Source organism: Pristis pectinata, chromosome 1 (genome assembly GCF_009764475.1).
Source record: "Pristis pectinata isolate sPriPec2 chromosome 1, sPriPec2.1.pri, whole genome shotgun sequence".
NCBI classification, from domain to species: Eukaryota; Metazoa; Chordata; class Chondrichthyes; order Rhinopristiformes; family Pristidae; genus Pristis; species Pristis pectinata.
In genome coordinates, this window is record NC_067405.1 from 116,521,198 (window position 1) to 116,545,269 (window position 24,072).

The 24,072-nt window shown below is 36.4% G+C and overlaps 1 protein-coding gene across 3 annotated transcripts in view; it reads left to right on the forward strand.

The window, feature by feature from the left end:
* The window catches only part of map4k5 (mitogen-activated protein kinase kinase kinase kinase 5), a 126,312-nt gene that overhangs the window by 84,088 nt on the left and 18,152 nt on the right, over positions 1-24,072 (forward strand). For 2 of the 3 annotated variants that reach the window (XM_052031244.1, XM_052031259.1), the window contains exons 12-23: positions 465-581; positions 1,217-1,295; positions 8,242-8,300; positions 9,455-9,516; positions 11,934-11,975; positions 12,350-12,398; positions 13,443-13,647; positions 15,738-15,808; positions 18,078-18,119; positions 20,324-20,408; positions 20,514-20,593; positions 20,778-20,838. In XM_052031244.1, the coding sequence (XP_051887204.1) occupies positions 465-581; positions 1,217-1,295; positions 8,242-8,300; positions 9,455-9,516; positions 11,934-11,975; positions 12,350-12,398; positions 13,443-13,647; positions 15,738-15,808; positions 18,078-18,119; positions 20,324-20,408; positions 20,514-20,593; positions 20,778-20,838 (952 nt within the window). The remainder of the gene's footprint in view (positions 1-464; positions 582-1,216; positions 1,296-8,241; positions 8,301-9,454; positions 9,517-11,933; positions 11,976-12,349; positions 12,399-13,442; positions 13,648-15,737; positions 15,809-18,077; positions 18,120-20,323; positions 20,409-20,513; positions 20,594-20,777; positions 20,839-24,072) is intronic. The other variant, XM_052031251.1, reaches the window with a different exon arrangement.

Sequence of the window (24,072 nt, forward strand, 5' to 3'; positions counted from 1 at the left end):
ACTTTGAAAGAGCATAGGCAAGTAGATTAATGATATATTGCAGAATAGTTTGTCTTCATAAAGTATTTTGGTTTAACTCTGGAACAATTAGTAAGTGCACACAGGAACAACAGGAGTGGTATCCACTTCAGATTTTATGGGTTCTATTACCATACTGATTCATACTATGTACAATTTGGTATTGGACAGTTGAGCATTCTTCAGAACATGTCATTCCTGTAGGCATTTCAATTGACCAGTGCTGCTGTAGGTAGAGAATATATAAGCAGATTGGAAGCTTGTTATGGGTATTTCTTGCAGTATTCAAATTGTGTTGCAAATTTTGGCAAAGGCATTTTACATTTCATTTGCATACTATAAAAATAATAAATACCAATCCATATCATAAAATGTGTTTATATCTCCTCCAATCTTTGTTTGACATACAGTTTAGAGAATTTCAAATTCCATTTTTTTTTCTTCAGCATGCATTTTTAACACAATCAACCTTATCCAGATCATTGGCAGTAGATTTATTGGACAAAGTCAATAATCCTGAAAATCACCATCTTTTCAGCGAGGCGGATGATGATGATCTTGAGGTATGATACATCAGTTGTGTAATGTCTCACCTTTTGTAAATTGGGTTGATTTTCTACCAAGCACTTCAGATTCATATAGACTGAATATGTTGATTAACTATAAAGACCAACAGTATCCAGACAGCTATTCATTTCATTGGAAGAGAAATTCAAGGAAGGACAACAGGGGTAAAGTGCAGAAAGCAGAGAAAGGAGTCAAACCTGGTCCAAATGCCATAACTGTCTACACCTAAAATGAAACTGGGTCACATTATGTCCAAACTTGAAATTTCAACTTGGCTGTTCATTTACCACTTACTGCATAAAACATGATGCCTTTTCTCATACTGTCAAAAGAACTCAAAATTACCATGGGTCTATGAAGAATTTAGGACAATTCAATCCAAGCCCTATAACAATTGAGGTGGGTCTGCTAATAGTCATACAACACAGAAATTAGCCTTTTGGCAGACTTTTTTTTTGGACCTTTACAATTAAACAGTGCCTCAGACAATGAATCTTTTTATCCATTGAGACATTGGGTATGCTAAAGATTTGTTGCTGGCAATGTGCTTGGTTTCATTTCTAAAGAAATTTTACTTATGAAAAAGTTAGGAATTTTTTTGTCATTTTTTTTTCCCCCTGCTATTTTATAGTCCCTCTCCGCTGTTCCTCATACAATTCGCTCCACCAACAAGAATACAAGAGCAGAAAGGACACAATCGGAGATCAACTGTAAGTATTTGCTATGCCCTTTGTCAACACATTTATTGATGTCTATGAACTATTTTTGCAGCAAAACCAGATTATATCAATTTATGTTGGAGAGAGATTTTTCAAAAGGAATTCAACAATAAAACTGAAATCACCATCACTGTTACTTTTATAATAGTTACTATTGAATTAAGCAGAGAAATCATTTTCTCTGGAAAATATTCTTGGGATTGAGGGTGACTTTGCCTCCACAGTAGTTTTGGGAGGTTTGAAGTCCAATGGGGAAACCATAGATTCTTACATGGACAGGACAAGTGATGGCTGAAGAGGCAGGTGGGCGAGTCGTTTGAGGTGGTTTGCTCCTTCCACTGTTTACAAAGGGCCTCTAGGCTCCTGATAGGTGGCCTCAAGGTTCTCAATACCATCCCAAATGCTTATTCAGCTTGAGCAGCCATGGGTCTGTGAGTCCCTGGGATGTTTCATTTCTTCCAGAGGCTTTAAGTCATTTACTCTTTCCGCCTGGTAACGTTCTCCCATGATGGAACTCAGAATGGAGCCTACTGTTGGGCATGTTACCAACACGGCCTGGTCAATATGGTTGACTGAATAACCAGAGTCTGAATACTGGATATATTGGCCTTGGAAAGGAAACTGATATTGATTTGCAGTGTCCTGTAAGTGAATTTTGCAGAGACTGCCGTGGTATTTTTCCAGTGCCTGAAATACATGCTGTAGGTAGTTCAGGTAATCTAGAAGCATGCAAGAGGGTAAGGATCACTACTACTGGTAGATAATGAGTTCTGTGCCAAGTCTGAGATCTTGATCTTCAATTACACTTTTCCTCAATTGATCATTGACTGTGCTGGCATTCTAAAAGTGCTAACAAATTTTATTATTGATCTTCGCCTTTGCCAAGAGGTAGCTCCCAAATATGGGAGGTTCATGCTTTCTAGAGCTTCGCCCTCCACATTTATTGTCAGAGGTTATCTGTATTGGTTCATTGAAAGCATTGACAATGGCTTGGAATTCAGCCGTCAAGCATGTGCAAATGCAAGAACCATCTGCATAATGCAGCTTGGCCTCAGCAGTCTGGGTAACCTTTGTTCTTGAATGTGGTTGCAGTAGTTTGAACAGCTTTCCATTAATTCTGCTGCTTAGCTTCACTCCCACAGGAAGTTTTTGGCAGTAAGATGCAACGTTGTGGTAAGAAAGGTTGAGAAAGGTGTTGGGGCAATAACATAGCCTTATTTGACTTCATCCTTCACTGAGAATGATTCTCTTGTAGACCCATTGATTAACCTGGCACTGCTGAATTTAGATTTATGGAAATTGTAAGAGAATTTATCAGGATGTGATCGCTGTGGCCAAAAAGCTTTATTTTTGTATGTTTTTATGCAGCGCTATAAAGGGCATTAGCAATGACAATAGTCTCTTTCTCAAATTTGGGAATATATTTTGTGAATCCACTACATTAACCATTTGTTATCGGGGTCACAGCATCATTTTGAACATTGAACTGAGGAAATATCAAGTCATTATCACTCTTGTATATCATGCACTGATGAGTTCTTGAAACATTTTACGGTGCATCCTTGATGTTGTCTAATCTAAAGATGTATAATGAAATAGAATGTCCAGAAATCTGAAAATTTGCATGCAAGTTAGATTCAGCATAAGGATGTGCACTACACTTTTTTTTCCTAAAACCCCCATAGAAGGCCCTCCATAGTCCATAGGGGCTCTAATTTGACAAATGTGGAGACTCCAACATATAACATTGGTCAGGGATCTGCGAAGAAAAATATTCTAAAAGTTTGTGCACTTGTTGTCTGGGAAGAATGTACAATGGCTCACAAAGCAGCCATTGAAATATTAGATTGAACGTTGCAAGCTTTCAGACACAATAATAAATTAATGGGAGGTGTTGCTTTAGTGCTTGCTGGAGCTTTTCATCATATATTACCAGTCCTTCCACAAGGCCCTAAAGCAGATGAATTAAAAGCTTGTATTAAAGCCCCATATATTTGGGAAAGTGTTAGAAGATTACACTTGAAAACAAATGTACGAGCATATTTTACAGGCATTCCATCTATGACAGTTTGCTTTGAATTTAATTAAATTAGGAAATGGGGAAATTAAACACCAAGTCTCAACAAGAATGATTTTGATGGGGAAAAACTTGGGTGGAGTTTTGTTGAATGTTTAAACTCTGTCGCCACCTGGTGTGCCATCACATAATCTTGAACTAAAAGGAGCTCTAATCATGGGACTCAGGAATTTTGAATCCACCAATACTATGCAACAGCACAAGATTATCAGTTCAAAAATTACTACCACATGTAACTGAGGTTACAATAATGACTGGTAATGCTATTGGGGAATATGTCTTCATCTATCAGATATTGATTTACCCATTTGGATCTGTCTTTTCAATTCATGCAGCTTCATTTCCCTGTTCAACTTAGTTTTGCTATGAACATTAAAAAGGTGCAAGAACAACCACTAAAAGTTGTTGGCCTTGATCTCAAAACCTAGTGCTTTTCCCATGGTCAACTATATATTGGTTGCACCAGAGTTGGAGATAAAATATGATCTATACACTTTCACACCTGATTTGAAAGAAAGAAGTAGTGTATTCTGAAGCACTTCAACATTGAAATCAAGTAAATTTACACATCGTGTATAGGTACATACCTACTTAGAATCATATTAAATGTAATTTTTATTTTCGCTGTATTTTTTTGTTATTGGTAACTTAAGTTAAACCACATAATTTTAACCCCCTAATTATATACTTAAGTTGGACTTTATTTCATTTACAAGGAGTGTTATGAAACCCAATTGCATGGAAATAAATGCAAACATCATGATTGCCAGTATAATAAACCAAACATTGCAGGCTATAATAGCTATTCCTGAATAACATCCTTGTTCCATTGTCTGTATTTTAGAATTGTTGAAAAATTTGGAGTTGTTGCATTGAAACTAACTACACCAATATCTTTTGAACTGAATCATCTTTTGAAATATGATGAAAAACCACATTTTTTTCTGATAGAGTCCATGTCATTGATGGAAGATTCCACTAGAAAATTGTAGTCCAAGACTTTAATCCTTCAAATGGATAGTTCATTGTAGCAGCTGAAAGGACTGCTAACATCTAGTGTTGGCTGAGACTAACAGATGCTAATTAAGCAGAGACTAATTTTAAATTGTGTTACAATTTTCCAACTTTAAGATGTATTTTGTTCACCTGCCATCATGCTGTAACTTTGCTTAATTTGAACTTGATGTAAATCGATGCCATTTCTGTCAATAATTTAACTGTTAGAGTTATACTGCATGGAAACAGGCCTTTTGGCCCAACTTGTCCATGCCAACCAAGTTGCCTGCCTGATCTAGTCCCATTTGCCTGTGTTTGGCCCATATTCCTGTTCAACTGTTATTTAAATATAGTTTTGTACACCGTCTGGAATATTGTGATTGTGTAGAAGCAAAGCTTTAGTTTTCATTCATAATTTCTGTTGGAGCTAGTGTTTGTCATAGTATGCTTAATGAGAATTTTCACAGTGGATTTTGTCGGAATTTTGATTAGAACTACCTACGAATTTGTAAGTGTGCATATTCTGGTCTTACTTCTGGCACACAGGAAGTGCAAAACAAAAGATTACCTGCTCACAGGCTGTGATTTCACATTCAAATGGGTCATCTTTTCAATTTGATCACACTACAGTTTTGAAGATTGATCTCTGGATTAAAATGATTTATTGACATTCCATTTCAGAAAAATAGTCATATTACATTGGAATGAAGAATAGGGAACATTTTGCTCTTTAGAATTATGCATAATTTGTTGCCTTCCATGTACTGTTTGTTTTAAGATGAACTATCAAATCATGTGACCAGCACTGAATATTTTATTGAAATATCAAACTAAACTGAATTAAACTAAAACATGATTCAGTTAACAGTAATGTGGCAAAGTCCTGATAAGTTTAAATATAATGGATGACTATACTGTTTGTCAACTTGGCTGACTTGCGTTGATGCAGCATCTTTTAACGTACAAAAATGTTCCAAAGAGCACCCCGGGATGAAGATGAAAAATTTGATATCAACCCACTTAAGATATGGGGGCAGATCACCAAAGATCTAATCGTAGAGGTAGATTTTATGGAACATAGTCAGAAAAGAAAGTGAGTTAAAGAGACAGACTATTTTAGAGTCATAGAGTTATAAAGCATGGAAAAAGGCCTATATTTGTCCATGCCAACCATGATGTATATTCAAGCTAATCCCATTTCCCCTTGGCTCATATCTCTCTAAACTCTTGTCATCCATATAACCTGTCCCCACACTACTTAAGTGTATCTAATGGACCTGCCTCAACCACTTTCTCTGGCAGCTGGTTCCATATAGCCACCACCTGCTGTGCACAAAAAGTTTCCCCTCAGGTTCTTATTAAACCTTTCACCTCTAACCTTAAAACTATGTCCTCTTTTTTTGATTTCCCAGTGCTGGAAAAAAGATTGCTCAACTTATCTATGCTCCTCATGATCTCATAGAGGTACATAAAATCACCTCTCACTCTCCTATGCTCCAAGGAGTAAAGGCCCAGTCTGTATAACCTCTCCTTTATAATTCAGTCCCTCCAACATCCTTGTAAATCTTTTTTGCATTCTTTCCAGTTCAATCGCACCCTTCCTATAGACAGGGTGACCAAAACTGAACACGATACTCCAAGTGTGGTCTCACCAATGTTTTGTACAATTGCAACATAACCTCCAAACTTCTATATTCAGTGCCCTGATTGATGAAGAAGAGCATGCCAAAAGCCGCCTTCACCTGTTCCACTTGAAGGGAACTATGCACCTGTACTCCAAAGTCCCTCTGTTCTGCAGTACCCAGGGCCCTTCTATTCAATATAAAAGTCCTACCTTGATTTGTCCTTCCAAAATGTAACACTTCGCACTTATTTGAATTAAATTCCACCTGCCATTCCTCAGCACACCTACCCAGCCGATAAAGATCATGCTGCAGTTCTTGATACTCCACTGTCTATGACACCTATTTTAGTGTCATCTGCAAACTTTTACCAACTATTCCTTGTATATTCTCATCCAAAAGGAAATTCTAGATCTTTGGTAAGGCAAGGTTGTCCTGGTTTGAGCAATTGAAATTAGATAGAATGATGCCAGTAATAGAGACCCTGTGTAGTGTTGCAGAGATAGAGAGGTGAAGCTATGGAGAAATTTGAAAACTAGAATGAGAATTTTAAAAGCTAATGTGTTGCTGGACCAGTGCAGATCAAGAAACAAGGTGAGTAAATAGTATAGTACATGTCAAAGTATGAACTCAAGTTAAAGAAGATACAAGTTGGATCATTGGCTTGCAAAAGATATGAATGGTCAAATCCATATGAATTGTGACATCAATGGGCTGAGCTGAGCCAAAGCAGGAGAGACGGACAGTGTTATACTGATGAAAGCCTATGGTCTTGATGTTGAAATAAAACATGCTGGGCAGCTCATCTTGTCAAAAATGAAAGGTCTTGGTTCATTGTCAGATGATTGCCAGGGAAAGTGATAGTCTATGGTTAGGGTACAGAGTTTGTGGTGAGCAAGATGTGCTTGAGGGAAGTGTGGAAGATTTAATTTGAGGAAAGTTTCAAATGGTGAAGTGTTGGAAAGATGGGTATAGATTTAGGAGGCAGTATTGTGTGGCGGGACTAGAGACGAAAGGAAAATTTGCAACGACAAATGGAACAAGGGTAAATTTGAATCTGGATCTAAAAGTTTGTTGTTTCAGGACCCAAGCTTTTATCTCAACATTACAAAAGAATAGATTCATTGGTGTCATTGCTGTGCTGTTAATGAGAGAGCACTGGGAAAGACAGGTACTGCGGTTGTCTGCATAAGTTACTGTGCTTTGAAGTAATTAATTGTATCTGTAAATCCAAGGTTTGTGTATTTTTTGAGCACTACAGTAAAAAATCAATGTTGTCATTGAGTCTCACAGCACGGAAACAGGCCCTTCAATCTACTGTTCATGTTGGCCATCGAGCAGCCATCTACGTTAATCCTGTTTGTTCCTTTTGCATCCCCAGCAACACCGCCCTGCCATCCACCCACACCAGGAGCAATCCACAGCCAATAAACCACCAACCAGCACATCTTTGGAGAGAGCAAACCAGAACACAATGTGGTCTCAATAGAATGATTTGGTTTTTTTTTTGCCTGAGTGGTGGCACAGTTCCTTGTCTATAACCCCCAAGGTCATGAGTTTAACCCAGACACCAGAGTGGAAAATTTAAACCAGGTTAACACACCAGTGCAATATGTACTGTCTGCTACATTGTCATATTAATGAATTCAGGCTGGATTATAAAAGTTCTCCCTTCAGCAGTATTGGCCAACATTTATACCTCAACAAATGCTGCTGAATTAGGTTAAATGGTGATTTATCACATAGTTGTTTCTTGGACTTTCCTTGAAGTACCTTGTGTATTCCTCATAACAGTGACTGTACTTAACTATTGTTCCAAATGGAACACTTCTGAGAACAAAAAAGGTGCAATGTACATGTTAATTTGTTCTCTTGCTCTTATTGAATGTTTGCTTACTTCCCGCTAGATAGGAATGCACAGGACAACTGCCCAAAATTATGCAATAGTTAGAATTACATTTTGTCTTATTTAAGACATAAATATAATGAGAGAATAACTTATTCTGAAGGCTTAGGTTCAATCTAATTTAATAAAGGTGTGTCCTTGACATTGAGGTAAATGTATTGCAGTGCAGAGCTTTGCTATGCATGTGAACCATGCTCTGCACATTCACAGTGCTGACAGGGATATCTTTGAGTGGAAAATCCAATCAGAATTCTTCATTATTCTTTAGCATAAAACATTTGGCATTTTGTGAAATTAGCCTTCATTGGTTGTTATATGTAACAATTATTTTTACAGTTGACAAAATGCAGTTTGAACCTCCTTTGAGAAAGGAAACTGAGGCTCACTGTGAAATGGTAAGTCAGAACTTCATCCTTCAGTTATTAATAAATTAAGTTAATCTGTCTGTTGTTTCTGTGATAGGGTATTAATCCAAGTAAATCTTTTGATATCCCTCCCATGGGTATGCACTTACCAAATCAACTTGCTGCACAAGACTCTGTTGGATGATTTTCAGAAATTGTGTTCTGCAATGGAATTCTAATCAATAAAATATAATATTTTGTAAATCTGCGTAACATATTCATTGGTTCTTTTCTGCACCTGCACTGAAAGCATACAATCAAAAATTCTCCTTCCAGGATATCCCTTAGGAGTCATAGAACATCCAGAAATGGGCCCTTCAGCCCACCGAGTTCATACTGATCTTTTTGCCCATCCACAATAATCCCGTTTGCCTGCATTAGGACTGTATCCTTCCATGCCTTGCCTATTTAAGTGTCTGTCTTAAACGTAGTAATTGTCAGATTACACCACCTCTGTCGGGTGTTCCAGATATCAATCACTCTTTGCTTAAAAGAAAACACTTACCCCTCTGATTCCCTTTAAAACTCCCCTTCCCTTTTACCTTAAACCTATGCTCTCTTGTTTTTGATACCCCTACCATGGGGGAAAAGATTCTGACTACCTACCATAGCTATGCCTCCCATAATCTTGTATGCTTCAATTAGGTCACCCCTCAGCCTCCTTCACTCCAGGGAAAACAAGCCCAGCGTGTCCAATCTCTCCTTATAACTAAAGTCCTCCAATTTGGGTAGCATCCTGGTGAATCTCCTCTCATGCACCCTCTCCATAACAATCACATCCTTCCTAAAGTTTGGTGACCAGAACAGATGTTCTTCATTGGTCTTTTTTCCCCAAAATAAAATTAGACTGTAATTTAAAGGTCATCATTTGATCCTTCTTTAGACATTGTACCATTTTACTTTTGTAATGCAAATGTACCTCAGCAAATGGCCTCATGGTAATTAGGTGACACAAATTGGAATTTAATGCATCTGTGGCTATCTACTGCACAACTTATTTAATTAATTTGCAAAAAATGTAATAAGCAGCTCAAAAATGTCAGAGATTTCTACCTTCTTTAGAAAAGGGTCTTTTCAGTGTGTTCATGTTGTTGTTTCTTTTAAAAAAAAGTAGTTTTAAGAAAACTACTAAATATTTTACACAGGAGGTAACCAAAGGCGTAGAATTTGGGTCATCGTGGAGCCCATTTGCAGATGGAGGAAACAAGTAAGTTAATGTTGAGGATGTCTCAAATATTCTTTGGGAGAATGATCTCTAACATTGTATGGTGCATGTTATATGTTGTGTTAAAGCTTTCGGATCTAAATTTTCCCAACTAATTCTTAAATTAGTAATTTAGACTGTGAGACTTGGAACTGAAGGGAGATCAACTACAATACAGTGACAATTACTTAAAATCCAGAAGGATACAGTGAGAAGTGATGCACCAACTTAAAAAAAATATTAAGTCAGTTCACAAGGTATTATAGTATTTAATTTAGCATATATTTTAAACTTGTACAAACTGCATGACTGCATGTTGGAAAGTCTACAAAAGATGACGTGGGCACTGCTTTTTGGATAAGATCCAGGTGTCAAATATAGGAAATTAATAATGAAATTGTTCTTGATGCAAGCTAATTTGCTTAGCAGATTTTTTTATACCTATATAAATCTTTCAAATATAGTACTTATTTTGAGGCATTAAACCATTTTCCGTTCCAGATGCCTTTACAGGCTAGCCACAGAAAACAAATTTTTGTGATTTACGAAGAGAGCATTGAATACATTAACGCATCAACGAAAAATAGACCTGATCTTCAAACTTGATTTACTTTTGAAAAGAGTGTCAACAATAATTTCATTTAAGTCATAATTATTTATTTCAAAACTGTTTTGTGTGTGTTGACATGTAAAGAAAATACTTTGGATGCTGGAAAATTGAATTTAAAAACACAAAATGCTGGAAATATTTTTATTCAGCAAGTTATCTACCACAGAGCCATGCCTGACACTAAGTCTGATACCACCAATTTCTTTCAAGCTTTAGTTGCTTGACATGATTCAAAGAATATGTCATGGAATCGTTTTCTACCCATGTTGTGGTTATTAACAGTTATTCACCATTTGATATACTTGTATATTTTATTTGACTCTTTGTATGCATTTGAATGGCTCTCTGATTCAAGTTCTAGCCCAGATTTGTTATCTTCATTGTACTTGCCTATTTGCCATGGAGCTTGATCACATTATGGATCTGCACCTTAATCTTTAAAGGATAACCCACAGTACCACTTCTCCTTTAACTGGTACATGTTGCTTTCTAGCTTTGCAATAAGTGAAATACAAGTAATGTAGACTGTTGTAATTGATTATTTTGAAACATTATGTAAAGAGTGCTTCTAATCTATTCAATTTGAGGTTGTGTGATTTTAAATGTGGAGGAAGCCTAATTGAGTTAAAGTAAACTTTTACTGCATCTCCATATTTTATTATGTGAGCAGTCATTGTTGAATGTGAAGTAAGGGACTCTATTCATGGCATGAGGTGTGACTTGTCCATCTTGCTCTACAATTTTTTTAATGTTCTGATTGGGTAGTAGTCTTAAATCTGTTGAGGAAGAATTATATCGGTGACTGCCATGTCTCCATTGACTGTAATTGTGTTTTATGTTGGATCCAATGGTGGTTCTAGAGATGGCTCTAGTGGTTATTTTGTATTGTAAACATGGGTTCAAGCCAGTTGGACATCTTGTGACCACAAGCAACACCCAGACAGAATTCTCTGTTAATGGTTGTTCTCAGGCTAAATGTAATTTTGTGCAGCAAAAAAAACCTTTTTTTTTTAATAAGATCTAATTACCCTTGAATGGTTCTGCCAAAGTAGTTAGGTTATGAGCAACGTAGTGCTCTGTCCTCTATGTACACTTTTCACAGTTATTAAGAAATTTAGTACTAGAGTTAACTGCTTTGAAAAAAATACTACAGAAGGCACAATAAATTGTATTTTGGTAAAATATAGAATCGTGTCCTGAATGGTGGACTGTAGGATTGTGAGTTCAGTTTTCTACTTGTGATGTCAATTGAACAGATTCTGAAATGGTTATGCAGTCTCTGAGAAAGGACCAATGAGAAGGTGAATTAATTTTAAGACTTGAAATGACAAGATTTGTCATTGTCAGGAGTTTTTGAGTAACAGCATGCCTCTTACCTCATGAATGGTAGAAAGCTGGGTGGGTTTAGAATTGCCAAAACTACTTCAAAAATGCACAAATATTTTAAACATTAATAGAAAGGCTCTAAAATTGTGTGGTATAATTTTAAAATATAGATGAACTCTGCAACTTGAATGCATAATTACCTTGTTGGGGTTCTATAGCTTCATCAGGAAAACAATCTTCTCTGTTGACATGTTGTGAAATCTTTCTAAACAATTTAAATGCAAGTATTCCATAACTGATCCTAGATTTCATTAAATGCCAAATTTTGAGTCAGTCATTACTCAATATATTTAAATTGTTGAATTTTTTTGTGCATGTGAATATAAAGGTAGAGTTCATGTTTTACTTTACTGTTCTCTGCTAATGTAATTCCAAGGAAAGTACTTTATATAAAATAAAGTGAAATGTTGATTCACTCTTTTAGGGGATACATAGCACACCAAGAAGAGGACTTTGACAATGCACTGTAAGTACCCTTTAGTACAACATAAAGTTGAATAGGAAGTTCTAAAACTTAGCTCCAGCAGCAATGAAGGAAGAACAGCTAGATGGAGTTGTAAAACAACATGGCAGTTTAAGGGTCACCATTAGTAATACCAAACTATTAATTTAACTGAATATAAACTCCCCAGTTGTCTTGGTGTATTTGAACTCACATCTCCAGTTTGTTAATCCGCACCTCTAGATTACTGGAATAACTGCCACACCATTGTTCCCATTGTTCATTATGTTTCTGATAAATCGAATGAAAATTTTGTGTTTTTTTAAAAGCCTTTTCAATTATTTATTTTCTGACTGTACTCTTTGATAAATATTAAAATATTTGCTGTTTTCCATAAGGTCCACACTTAAACGAGCTGTTGTAGTTCCACCTCCACTTCCACCAAAGGTGAGTCCAGTTACCATGAACTCTTTCTAAATTACAGAGAAACTTTTAACTTGTTGGTCAATTTTTTTAATGCTAAACTTAGCATTAAAAGAGGACAAGTTTAAGTACATCTGTGAATAGACGACTATTATGTTATTTGTTGCATCCAAACATCTTCAACCAATAGTGATTTGCTGCTTTGAGTTATTTAGGATGATAAGATCTTAATCAGCTTTGTTATTACTATCAATATATTAGCTGTATCATAGTCAAAATAAAATTTTAATAGATTCACAAGTTCATATTTGGGACAAACAAATTAATGAGTGGATTTATTAAGCTTAAAAAAGCAGAAATAATTGTTTACAGAACTGCTGCATGAACTTGAAACCTTCATGTTATTTCAGTCAGGAAACTTAATTGCTTTATAACTTTTCCGGATTACAGTTGGATACTTAACTGTGTTTAAAAAAAACTGAAATGCTTCATTTCCCTACTTTGCAGTTCAGGAACTGTTTTTTAACAGTTAGGTGGAGATTTGCATCCCTATCCTACCCTTCCATTCTCGCCATCTTCCCCCTTTGATTACTTTCTAATTTAAAAATAAATGCTGCTATCATCTTGATGCTCCACATTCTCAGAAGATTTCATTCCATCCAGCCTTCGTGCAACACAATAACATGCTGTTAGGGAACTCCACCTGACTTTGGAGCATATATCATTGTTACTTTGTCCCTAGGGTCTAAATCCTGGAACTCCATGCCCAGTAACACTGTGGGATGTTTCCACCAAATGGACTGCAGTGGTTCAAGAAGCTGGTTTACCACCACCTACTCAGGGCAGATGGGGATGTGCAATAACTTACAACTCAGAGTATAAAAATGCCAGTAAAAAGATCTGCTGAAATCACTAATTTTCCTTTCCATCAGTTTTAATGGGAGAAAAATCCAATCTGCTCATTAATTAGTTGTTATCATAATTGCACTGGAAAAGGATTTGCTTAAGAAAATGAATCAGCCACAGCTGGATATTTCATCATCATAAGATCACCTTTTACTGTTTCAGCCAAGAATGCACAGTGTTTCAGATCTTCCAGATGAAGAGAGATCTCTGACAGTCAAGAGGCAGCCTTGTACCAAAAATGGACCATCAGTTGTGCCAAGAAGACAGAGTACTCCAACATCCCTATATCAATCAGAAATGCTTGAATCATCCCTTCCCAGCAGCATCAGTAGCCCAGGATTGCTTGATACCAGAGCCAGTGACTTAGGTAAAGAAATTAAATGTGAAAAGTGGTTCACTATGTAGATCACTGTTGAGCAGCTCTACCTAAATATTTCTCTAATCCACACAGTCATGGTATAATATTTCCTATTCACCACTGGATAAAATAGGTTTAAACTGATATGAATTGGTTTATGGGCATTCCTGATATTGTTTGAAATCCATATTAATCCCATCTATTTGGAAGTAATGTAGTAAAAGAGAACCGTTTCATTGGCCCAATTGTGGTCTCTGACTTGCAGTTGATTTAAAAACAATAACACTTTCTAATGAAGTCTAGAGGAGTATTATTTTTAAGTTGCTGAATGTGATAGTGTTAATGAATAGTATCAGCAAAGTACCCACTTTGGAACATTTTCCTTTGCACTTGGACATCATTAATGTTGGCTTCCCTCCATCAGTTTTGAAAATCAATTGCTTCATAAACCTTCAAGAATACTAGTCCATGAATATGTAAAATAAAGAGCAGGAAACGGGTGCAATAGATTTACTATAGTGGGGGCTCTCCTATTTGCATTTGAAGCTTATGAATCCTCTTGAATGTTTTCAGTTTTTTTTTGCAGGGTTTGTACATCAGACCTAGTAGTCGACTAGCACATACAGTATTTGAAAAGATAAAGGAGCATCATACACAAAGTTTGCTTTTCTGAAAAAGGACATGCGATTCACTACCTTGAAGCTTAAGAATCAAGGAGTAGTTTTTAGATATTATTGGTCTTGGGGAAAATTGAGCATTTAGTCAGAATATATGGAATAAGATCAAAAACAGTAATATATTTAAGAATTGCAGGTCGCAGATCCAACACTTGAAAACCAAGTATGTTCAAAAATGCTATAGTGCTTCTCTTCTCAGTGAAGGTGAGCAATAAAATCATTTGCTTTTCAAAAAAAATCACAAAATTCTTCTAGGATATTACTGTCTATTAATAACAAGGATTCCACCAGGCTGAAGGGCAGCTTCTATCCTGCTGTTAGCAGAGTCTTGAACGGACTCTCATATGCTAAAAGATGAACTCTTGATCTCCCAATGTATGTCATCATGGCCCTTACACTTTATTTGTCTACCTGCACTGCACTTCCTCTGTAATTATAACACTATATTCTACATATTGTTTTCCTTTTTTACTTGTGTGGAATGATCTGTCTGGATACCACACAAACAGAAGTATCTCAGTACATGTGACAATAATAAACCAAGACCAATAGAAACATGTACCTAGGTATCATAGCTAAATATTGAATCAATAAAACATTTGCTTAAAATGGATTTTATGTTTATGTAGGTGTTGCTAATTTATATTAGGGACATGTGTCCAATTTTTTTGATCTTTGTGGCTGTGTAGATGTTTACAGTTTTGTGGACCTTGAGTACATTTAAGTTGCATTTTATTTAATCTCTTTTGCCCTATTCACTTTGATCCTCTTTCTGAGCATTACATCTTGGTGCTGCCACTGATGCCCAGTTTTTGTGTATGATTTTTATTTAAAATGGCTTGTAGTTTGATCAGCCATGGGTTAACCTTACTAACATCAACAATTAAGCAAGTATTGATTTTTTTTTTGGATAGCAGTGGCCCCTAAGAAGCCAAAATTAGTTTTTTTAGCAAGTAACCCACATTGAATAAGGTAATCCCTTGTGTGTGTATATATACACACACACACATAGATATAAATTGAGTAATTTCAGATTATAACTTGCCCTGTCCATATACCTTGAAAACCACCTTGATTCTACGATTTTGATTGTAAAGTTTTTCAAGCAATGGTTTTTTTGTATTGTTAAACACAGTTGTGTGTGTGTGTCTATATATTTATATATATATAAAAAATATGTGTGTGTGTGTGTGTGTGTATATATATATATGTATATATATATATATATATATATATATAGTAGATATATATTTGTTAGTAGTTGTGTAGGTAAGCAATCTTATAGGGAGGGGTAGATCAATCTGCTTTCATGTATGGAGCTTGATAAAATATTCAACATAATTCTAGAGTTCAATTCAGTGGCCTTTAGAAACATCATTGTTGGTTACAGTAAAATGTTTTGTATTTGTTCAAATGTTCCAGAAGGTCCTTCAGGCTTAAATGGTGAACATCCTCCAGCATTACCTCGAAGAAAAGAAAAAAAAGATTTCCCTGTATGTCCCTTTTTAATTTTTAAACTATTTTGTAAAATCAGTGCATCTCTTGAAGCAATATTTATAAATCCTACATATACCTATTTATTATCACATAAAAATGGATCCCAGGTTTCACTTGAATTATTTTGTTAAGGATTCTTGCTATTTCTAAAGTCAGTAGGCTGAAATATACTTACCATTGCAGTATCCGATCTTCTGCTCCACTAATGGGTTTAGCGCTGACTCTAGGCATGGAATATAAACTTAATGACCTTAGGGCTGCATGCACTTTGCATCCAGGTTTCAGCTTTACAGCAATGATAACTATCCTATATTATCAGGTAGTTCTGCTATAACGTGTCTTTACATAATGCGAATTGGATATAACGCAATTGGTGAATTAGTAAGCACTATTTGTATTACACGGACTGAATTGGTTATAACACTATTTTGAATGGGAACTAGCCCCGCAGTAATCAGACCCCATCATCTCTTAAGAACACAGACTGCTAATTTCACCTCAGGAGGTCATTTATATGAGGGTTACTTTGGAAATGGACAAGTAATCGCTTCTATTGATACTTATGCAAAGATATTCTATTAAAAAGCCATTAGTATTTTTAGCTTGCAGTAACAAAATAAACTTACACCTATTTAAAAACACCTTTACTTTTGAAAATCCTGTAAGGGAAAAATAACTTTGTTATTGTGAGTCTGAAATTCTTTAGCCCTTAACCCCCTTTATTCCATTGACACAATTATTTTTAAAACGCAATTTTCTATACTGCGAGAATGCAACTATTGCATTATAGCAGAACTACCTGTGTAACCCTCTTTATTTCGATGGTTCTCTGATCTTGATGAGATGGGAAGAGGTTTTTGCTTTGCTTCTGATTTATTTGCATCAGTAATATTACTGATGTAGGGCCTTCAAGTGGGAAAAATGTCTAAGGCACTTGAAAGAGTGTTAACAAACAAGCTAATGCTGAGCCACCCAATGGGATATGAGGGCATGCGATTAAGTGCATGGCTACAGTAGTTTAAACTATTTTTAATGTTTTACATTTTGAAATTGTTAAAGCCAGTTCAAATAGTCTCCATCAGAGATTTTAAAAATTGTTAAAAAGGCCTTTGACCTTCATGAGCCTGAGTAATAGCTCATTCATTCCACTTCATGCGATTTGCGGTTGCAGCCAGGCCTCAAATTGAATTGGAACTGCAGAGCCATATTAGTAAGTGCAACTGAGAGGATTGCAGGAGAGGAGGCACGCACAGGTTTTAGGCCAGGCCACTATCTAGCCCAACATGATCAGCATGTTTGTTGAAACATCAACTTAGCAGAAGTCATAAATATCAATTCCTCTTGTTGTGCATTTCCTTTATATTCTTTTTACCCTGGTGGTGTGTTTCTCCTATGTTTAGTTTCTATGCCATCACTAAGACTACCTGTTTTCACTTTTGTAGTGTTGCCTGACTCTGGCCCTGACTCAGCTTGTGTTGCTGAGACTCTTGTGCTTGTATCTTGACCATTACACTGCACCATTTCATTCAGCCTCGTTCATTCTGCTCTGTAAATTTATTGTTATGCAAAACAGCGCAGTATGTGTCCTACCTCACATTTTTTCCATCAACTGTCAGCCCCTGCTTCCCTATTCAACACCAGTTCCCTATTCAACACCAGTTCCCAATTCAACAGTATCTCAATTTTAAATACCTTGTTTATGTTTACAAGTTCTTTAGTAGCCTTTCCCCTCCCTATCGCTACAATTACTTTCAGCCCTAAAACACTTCAAAAGATATTTGTGCTGCACTAACTCTTGTCCCTTCCTCATTGCCATATTTAATCTCTTCCCCATGCCTTCCGCTGTCAAAGACCTAAATGCTTGGATTCCCTCCTTCTCTACCTCACTTTCCTCCTTTGGGACAGTGCTCGAAACCTACATCTTTAACCATATGTGTAATTGTGTGTCCTCGTATCACCTTGTATGGCATCAAATTTTTGTTTGCTAACATTGTCAAATGTCCTAGATATTTTTGCTACTTTGAAGTAGCAAAATACAAGTGGCATTTGTTATTGTAAAAGAATATTTTGATGGATCAAATAGAGTAATGTGGGTAGTGCACTTATTTAATCCTATAATATTATCATCCTGATAAACTGGGAATGCAGCCAACTTAGACATTCCAGCTGCTGGGCAGGTTGGTTTTGGTAGTGTTTGGCATGCTACATTGGGTTGTTTTGTACTAACTTTTGAATATTTTTCAAGATTTATTTTTTTTAATTTAGAAGCCAGCCACCAATGGCCTTCCTCCAACACCAAAAGTCCATGTAAGTAAAATATTTTCTTGAAGGCTTAATTTGTAGCCCTCTATTTAAACCAGGATAATTAATTAAGATAAAATATTTGGAGTCTTACAGCAGAGAAATAGGTCAACTATTTTGTGCCAATTATGAAATGCCTATCTAACTAATTCCATTTACTAGCATTTGGTTTGTGGCCGTCTAAGGCTTGGCAATTCAAGTGTTTGTCTAGATACTATAAATTATACAAGTGTCTCTGCCTGTGTCATTACCACCTCAGATTCCAACCACCCGCTGGGTAGAAAAAATCCTTCCTTGGATCCCCTCTTTTTACCCTTGCCCTAAATCGATGTTCTCCAGTTTTAGACATTTCACTAAGGGTAAAAGTTTTCTACTATCTGCCTTTTCTATGTCACTCATAATTATCTATACCTCTATCAGGTACCCCCTCAGTCTCTCCTGATAACTGAAATCCCAGGCAGTGACTTGGTAAATCTCCTCTGCAAGTTACCATATGCCGCCTTTGTCACCTTATCTACCTGTGCTACTACTTTCAGGGATCCTTGGACTTGTACACCAATGTCCTTCTGTTTCATATTAAACTTTAGGGCCCTATCTTTCATTGTATATGCCCTACTTTTAATTAATTGTCAGCACCAAGCATTCCTTAGGTACAAGACAAGAACTGGAAGGTTATTTATTTTTTGCTATAGAGATGTCAGAAGGCTACTGCTCACTTATATTGATGATTTTTCTTTTTTCATGTACCAAACACAGGTTGTGAGTGGCATCAGGTGTACCTAAGTACAAGGTTACCAACTTGGTGAAATTATATCACTGGTGTGCAAAATAGCATGCAGTACACATCCAAGTGATCCCACAAGTCTTTTTTTGGCATGACTTTAGATGTTAGATATATTAAAACAATCATTAGAAATAATGACAGCTTTTACAGAAAGTGAAACTCTACCTAACACCCCCCCCCCACCCCCCCAAACACCCACCCACCCCCCAAGGGCCCAGGGTGTTGAAGGCCTGCGGTAAAGGCCCACCACACTTACCTAGAGCAGATGCAGGGGTCACAGATACTTATTTCAGATAGGGGATTCTGGATCAGCTTAACATCTTGCTTTCCTGTCACAACTGCACCACAGGGATGCAAATTTCTTCCAAGGTCTATCATTATCATCTTCCTTCATGGCCACCTCCTCTGTTTCCCTGTCCCCTCCTTCACCCCATCAACTCATTGCTATGAACAACAGCAGGTTTTGCCTGTGTAAGGAGTTTGAATATGTTACAGTGAATGAAAATAAATAGATGCTATAATCAACTAAATGTTCTGATATTAAGTTCAGTAATGCTTTCAAATACTAAATTGTGGTTATATACTTATCTTTTAACGATAGCCATGTTGGCAATTTGGGTTCTGGGAAGTGCTGTAGAACAGAGGGACCTCTGAGTACAAGTACATGGTTCCCTGAAAATGGCATCACAGGTGGACAGGGTAGTGAAGAAGGCATTTGGTATGCTGGCCTTCATGTGTCAGGGCATTGAGTATAGGAGTTGGGGCATTATATTGCAGTTGTTCAGATATTGGTGATGCTGCACCTAGGGTATTCTGTACAGTTTTAGTTACCCTATTATAGGAAAGATATCATTAAGCTGGAAAGACTGCAAAGAAGATTTATGAGAAACTTGCCAGGACTCGAGGGCCTGAGTTATAGGGAGAGGTTGAACAGGCTAGGACTTTATTCCTTGGTGTATAGGAGACTGAGGGGTGGCCTTATTGGGCTGTATAAAATCATGAGGAGCATAGAAAGGGTCTCTTTCCTTGGGAAAGGGAATCAAAAACTAGAGGGCATATGTTTAAGGTGAGAGGAGAAAGTTTAAAAGGGACCTGAGGGGCAACTCCACTCTCTGGTGCATATACTGTATACGGAACAAGCTGCCAGAGGAAGTGGTTGAGCCAGGTACAATAACAACATTTAAAGGACATTTGGACAGGTACATGGATAGGAAAGGTTTAGAGGGATATGGATGAAATGCCAGCAAATGGAGCTAACTTTGGGCATCTTGGTTGGCATGGACGTGTTGGGCTGAAGGTCCTGTTTCTGTGCTGTATTATTCTATGACTCAAATTAAGTGCATTTATCTTGTGCCGTTTTCAATTCTTTCATGTTAACTGGCAAATTTATTCTGGATTCTATTTTGCCAATATGCTTCACATATAGATGGGAGCCTGCTTTACTAAGGTATTTGATGGATGTCCTTTGAAGATAAATTGTGCTACCTCTTGGATACATCCTGAGACAAAAGGTAATGAAAGTTAATCAGGGATTGCTATGGCATTGATACTATTATCAAGAGGTTGTATAGTATCGTAGTGAATGTACGAATAATCTTTTTTCCCTTTTAAATTAGATCAGTATTTAATCTTTGGAACTGATGAAGGCATTTACACATTAAATCTGAATGAACTTCATGAAGCTTCAATGGAGCAAGTAAGCACAATGAGTATGAATGATGGATTATCTCTGCTCTCTTGGGGTGATGGTGGGTAGGAGTTGATAATTAGAAATGTAGCGTATTTTGAAGAATGGGATGAATGCCCCAGCTTAGTTGAAAAACTTTATTTAATGATTCTTAAATGTTTTCAATTCATACTAATGCAAATGTATTTTCCAGCTTTTTCCTAGACGATGTACCTGGTTATATGTGATCAATGACATTTTAATGTCTTTATCAGGTGTGTATCCATTTGGTTGAACCTAAGATTGATGACATGAATTGTGCTCTACTATTGAAATTTATTATCATGTCATTGTTTCTGTTTAACAAATGCAAAAAGGCAAAATTAGAGATTTATAAAGGTACCTTAATTCATTTCCTACGAAAATAAAGATGTACACTTTTTGTTTCAATTTGAAGACAATGAAAAGCTGATCAATTTTGCTTATAGCTTTTTAATATTCCCATGGTTTATATTAGTAGACCATGTCATGTGGAAAATAGATAGTTTAATTCACGGATTTTTAATGTGAATGAGTCATCGTGTAGCAGTGACTTTGGGCTTCTTCTTTTCCTGTACAAAGGTGACAATGTACTGGGACATCTGATGCTCATCAGAACTTTGTTTTCGAGTCTCTTTTCAGTAATTGTTACCGTATCAATTTCAGATCACTTGCTTTGCCTTGTTTGTGATCAGCAATGATCATTGAGGGTGTTCTGTAGATAGGAGAGCTGACAAAAATTTTTTAAGTGACTTGCTGTATTGGAGGTGGCCACTTTTTTTTGGACAACATGTCTTGGAAAACCTGAGTGGTTTTAGTCACACAGGTATCTAGTTGAACGGTCTTGGACCAAAAGGCATAGTTATCTCTTGTGCCTGCTTTTTGCTTAATAAGCCGCCTTGATAAATGTATCAATATTTCCTGGATGTATTGAAAATGTATGTTGCAGATTGATTATGGGTTATATTTGTAGGAAAAATAAAAATTTGTTTTTTTTCCAAAGAAAAAGAAACTAAGGATATTGAAATTGATTGAGAATGGTGAGGAAGACCTGAGACATCAAAGATTAAACTGACAGATTGACCTTCCAATTTGTTCATTTGTATTTTACAAAAAGTATAACTTTCCTTTCTGTCCCACCAATCAATTAGTGCATGAATAACTTATAAGACAACAGTTATCAATACAGTCAAGGAAGCTACTGCCTTTGAAATCTAAACATTTTAAGAACTGATCTTGGGCAGAAGAATAGTGCGAACTAGAGACTCTTGGTATCTCAGTCAGGACAGCACTAAACAATTTACTCCCTTGTATGTAAGGGAGTAAACTTGTATGTAAGAGGGGGTAATGTAAAGAGAACGGATAGCTGATTGTTCTCCAGTGATAGCTTATAGAATCTACAGATGTTTAGGGTTATCAAAGGTAACCACCTGGGACAAGATGGAAGGAATAGGATCAAAACTGAAGTAAGTCACAATAACTATTCATACATGTCACTTACTTGACAGAAATGAGAACTTCAATCCTGCAACCAACGCCACCCTCCCCACATTTTTAAAAAAACAACTTCAGTCCCTATGCCCACAATCTCTGAAAACAATTGTCTTTTTCTGCATCACCTGCTCACATCAGCTCGCGTGCAAAGACCAAACATCATTCCTGTAAACTATCACATGCATTATGCATCACACGCCACATTATGCAATTAAGATGCCCAGTAAGCTTGCCTTTGATATCAGTTACAGAATAGTAGAGCAATGAGGGAAGGTCATATTATCAAATATTTTTGGCAGGGTCAGTACGTAACATGCGAAGCAGACAAGTGGACATATATTGCATGAATTGGGTTGAAACACTAAATTATAACATGATGCCAATCAGTATTTGACCATTTTTCAGTTTACAGTGACAACAAAATATTTTTTTCATATATGCTGATCCTCTAATATTAAAATACCCTTTTGAGATTTCCATTTATTTTTGGATATTTGTGTGTCCTATTAAGCAATTATAGGAAATTGAGAAATTTATCTTGGATATTAAAGAACATAAACAGTCTTGTATATTTATGACCTTAAAATCTGTTTTGTTTTATAGATTTACCTAAAATAACCCATGGGCTTTTCATTTACTATTTGTAATAGCTGTTTGTCTAAATACTTGTGTGTGAACTTAATCAAATGTCTTTTGTTTTCCTTTTCACACAATGGCTTCACTTTGTTTCCTAATCACACTGATCACTGGGTGCAGAAGGTAATCAGAATTTCTGTCTTCACTGTGTTTTGCATGTTTTAATGTGAAAGGCTTAATTGTTCACATATCAAAGAAGAATATTTTAAAAAATTGCAATTTCATTTCCTTTAAAAGAATCCTGTGTTGTTCTTCAAAAACCAAAAGTTGATCAGAGTATCAATCAATACTATGTGTCCCTAACATTCCATTTGAGTGTACTTCACTTTCTTCTTGTATCTTTTTTCTCTCTCTTTTTCCTGATACATTTCTTCTGTGTTTGTTTGATTCAAAATAATGGGTTGGATTTTAAAATACTTTTGTCACTGTTTTGGGCTAACTCCTTGTCCACGTCATAGGTATTTTGTTTCACAGTGTCAAGAATAAGACTCTTATTTCCCATCCCCAAATTAGTCTTTAAATATTGTATGTATGGTTAAAGTCTTTCTACTATCAGTATATTGGGTCAATATATTCCAATTACAGTGGCATGCAAAAGTTTAGGCACCCCTGGTCAAAATTTCTGTTACTGTGAATAATTAACTGAGTAGAAGTTGAATGGATCTCCAAAAGTCATAAAGTTAAAGATGAAACATTCTTTTCAACATTTTAAGCAAGATTAGTGTATTATTTTTGTTTTGTACAATTTTAGAGTGGAAAAAAAGAAAAGGAGCATCATGCAAAAGTTTGGGCATCCCAAGAGATTTGAGCTCTCAGATAACTTTTACCAAGGTCTCGGACCTTCATTAGCTTGTTAGGGCTATGGCTTGTTCACAGTCATTGTTGGGAAAGGCCAGGTGATGCAATTTTCAAAGCTTTATAAATACCCTGACTCCTCAAACCTTGTCCCAACAATCAGCAGCCATGGGATCCTCTGAGCAGCTGCCTGGCACTCTGAAAATTAAAATAAATGATGCCCACAAAGCAGGAGAAGGCTATAAGAAGATAGCAAAGCGTCTTCAGGTAGCTGTTTCCTCGGTTCGTAATGTAATTAAGAAATGGCAGTTAACAGGAATGGTTGAGGTCTGAAAGACCAAGAAAACTTTCCGAGGGAACTGCTTGTAGGATTGCTAGAAAGGCAAATCAAAACCCCTGTTTGACTGCAAAAGACCTTCAGGAAGATTTAGCAGACTCTGGAGTGGTGGTGCACTGTTTTACTGTGCAGCAACACCTGCACAAATATGACCTTCATGGAAGAGTCATCAGAAGAAAACCTTTCCTGCATCCTCACCACAAAATTC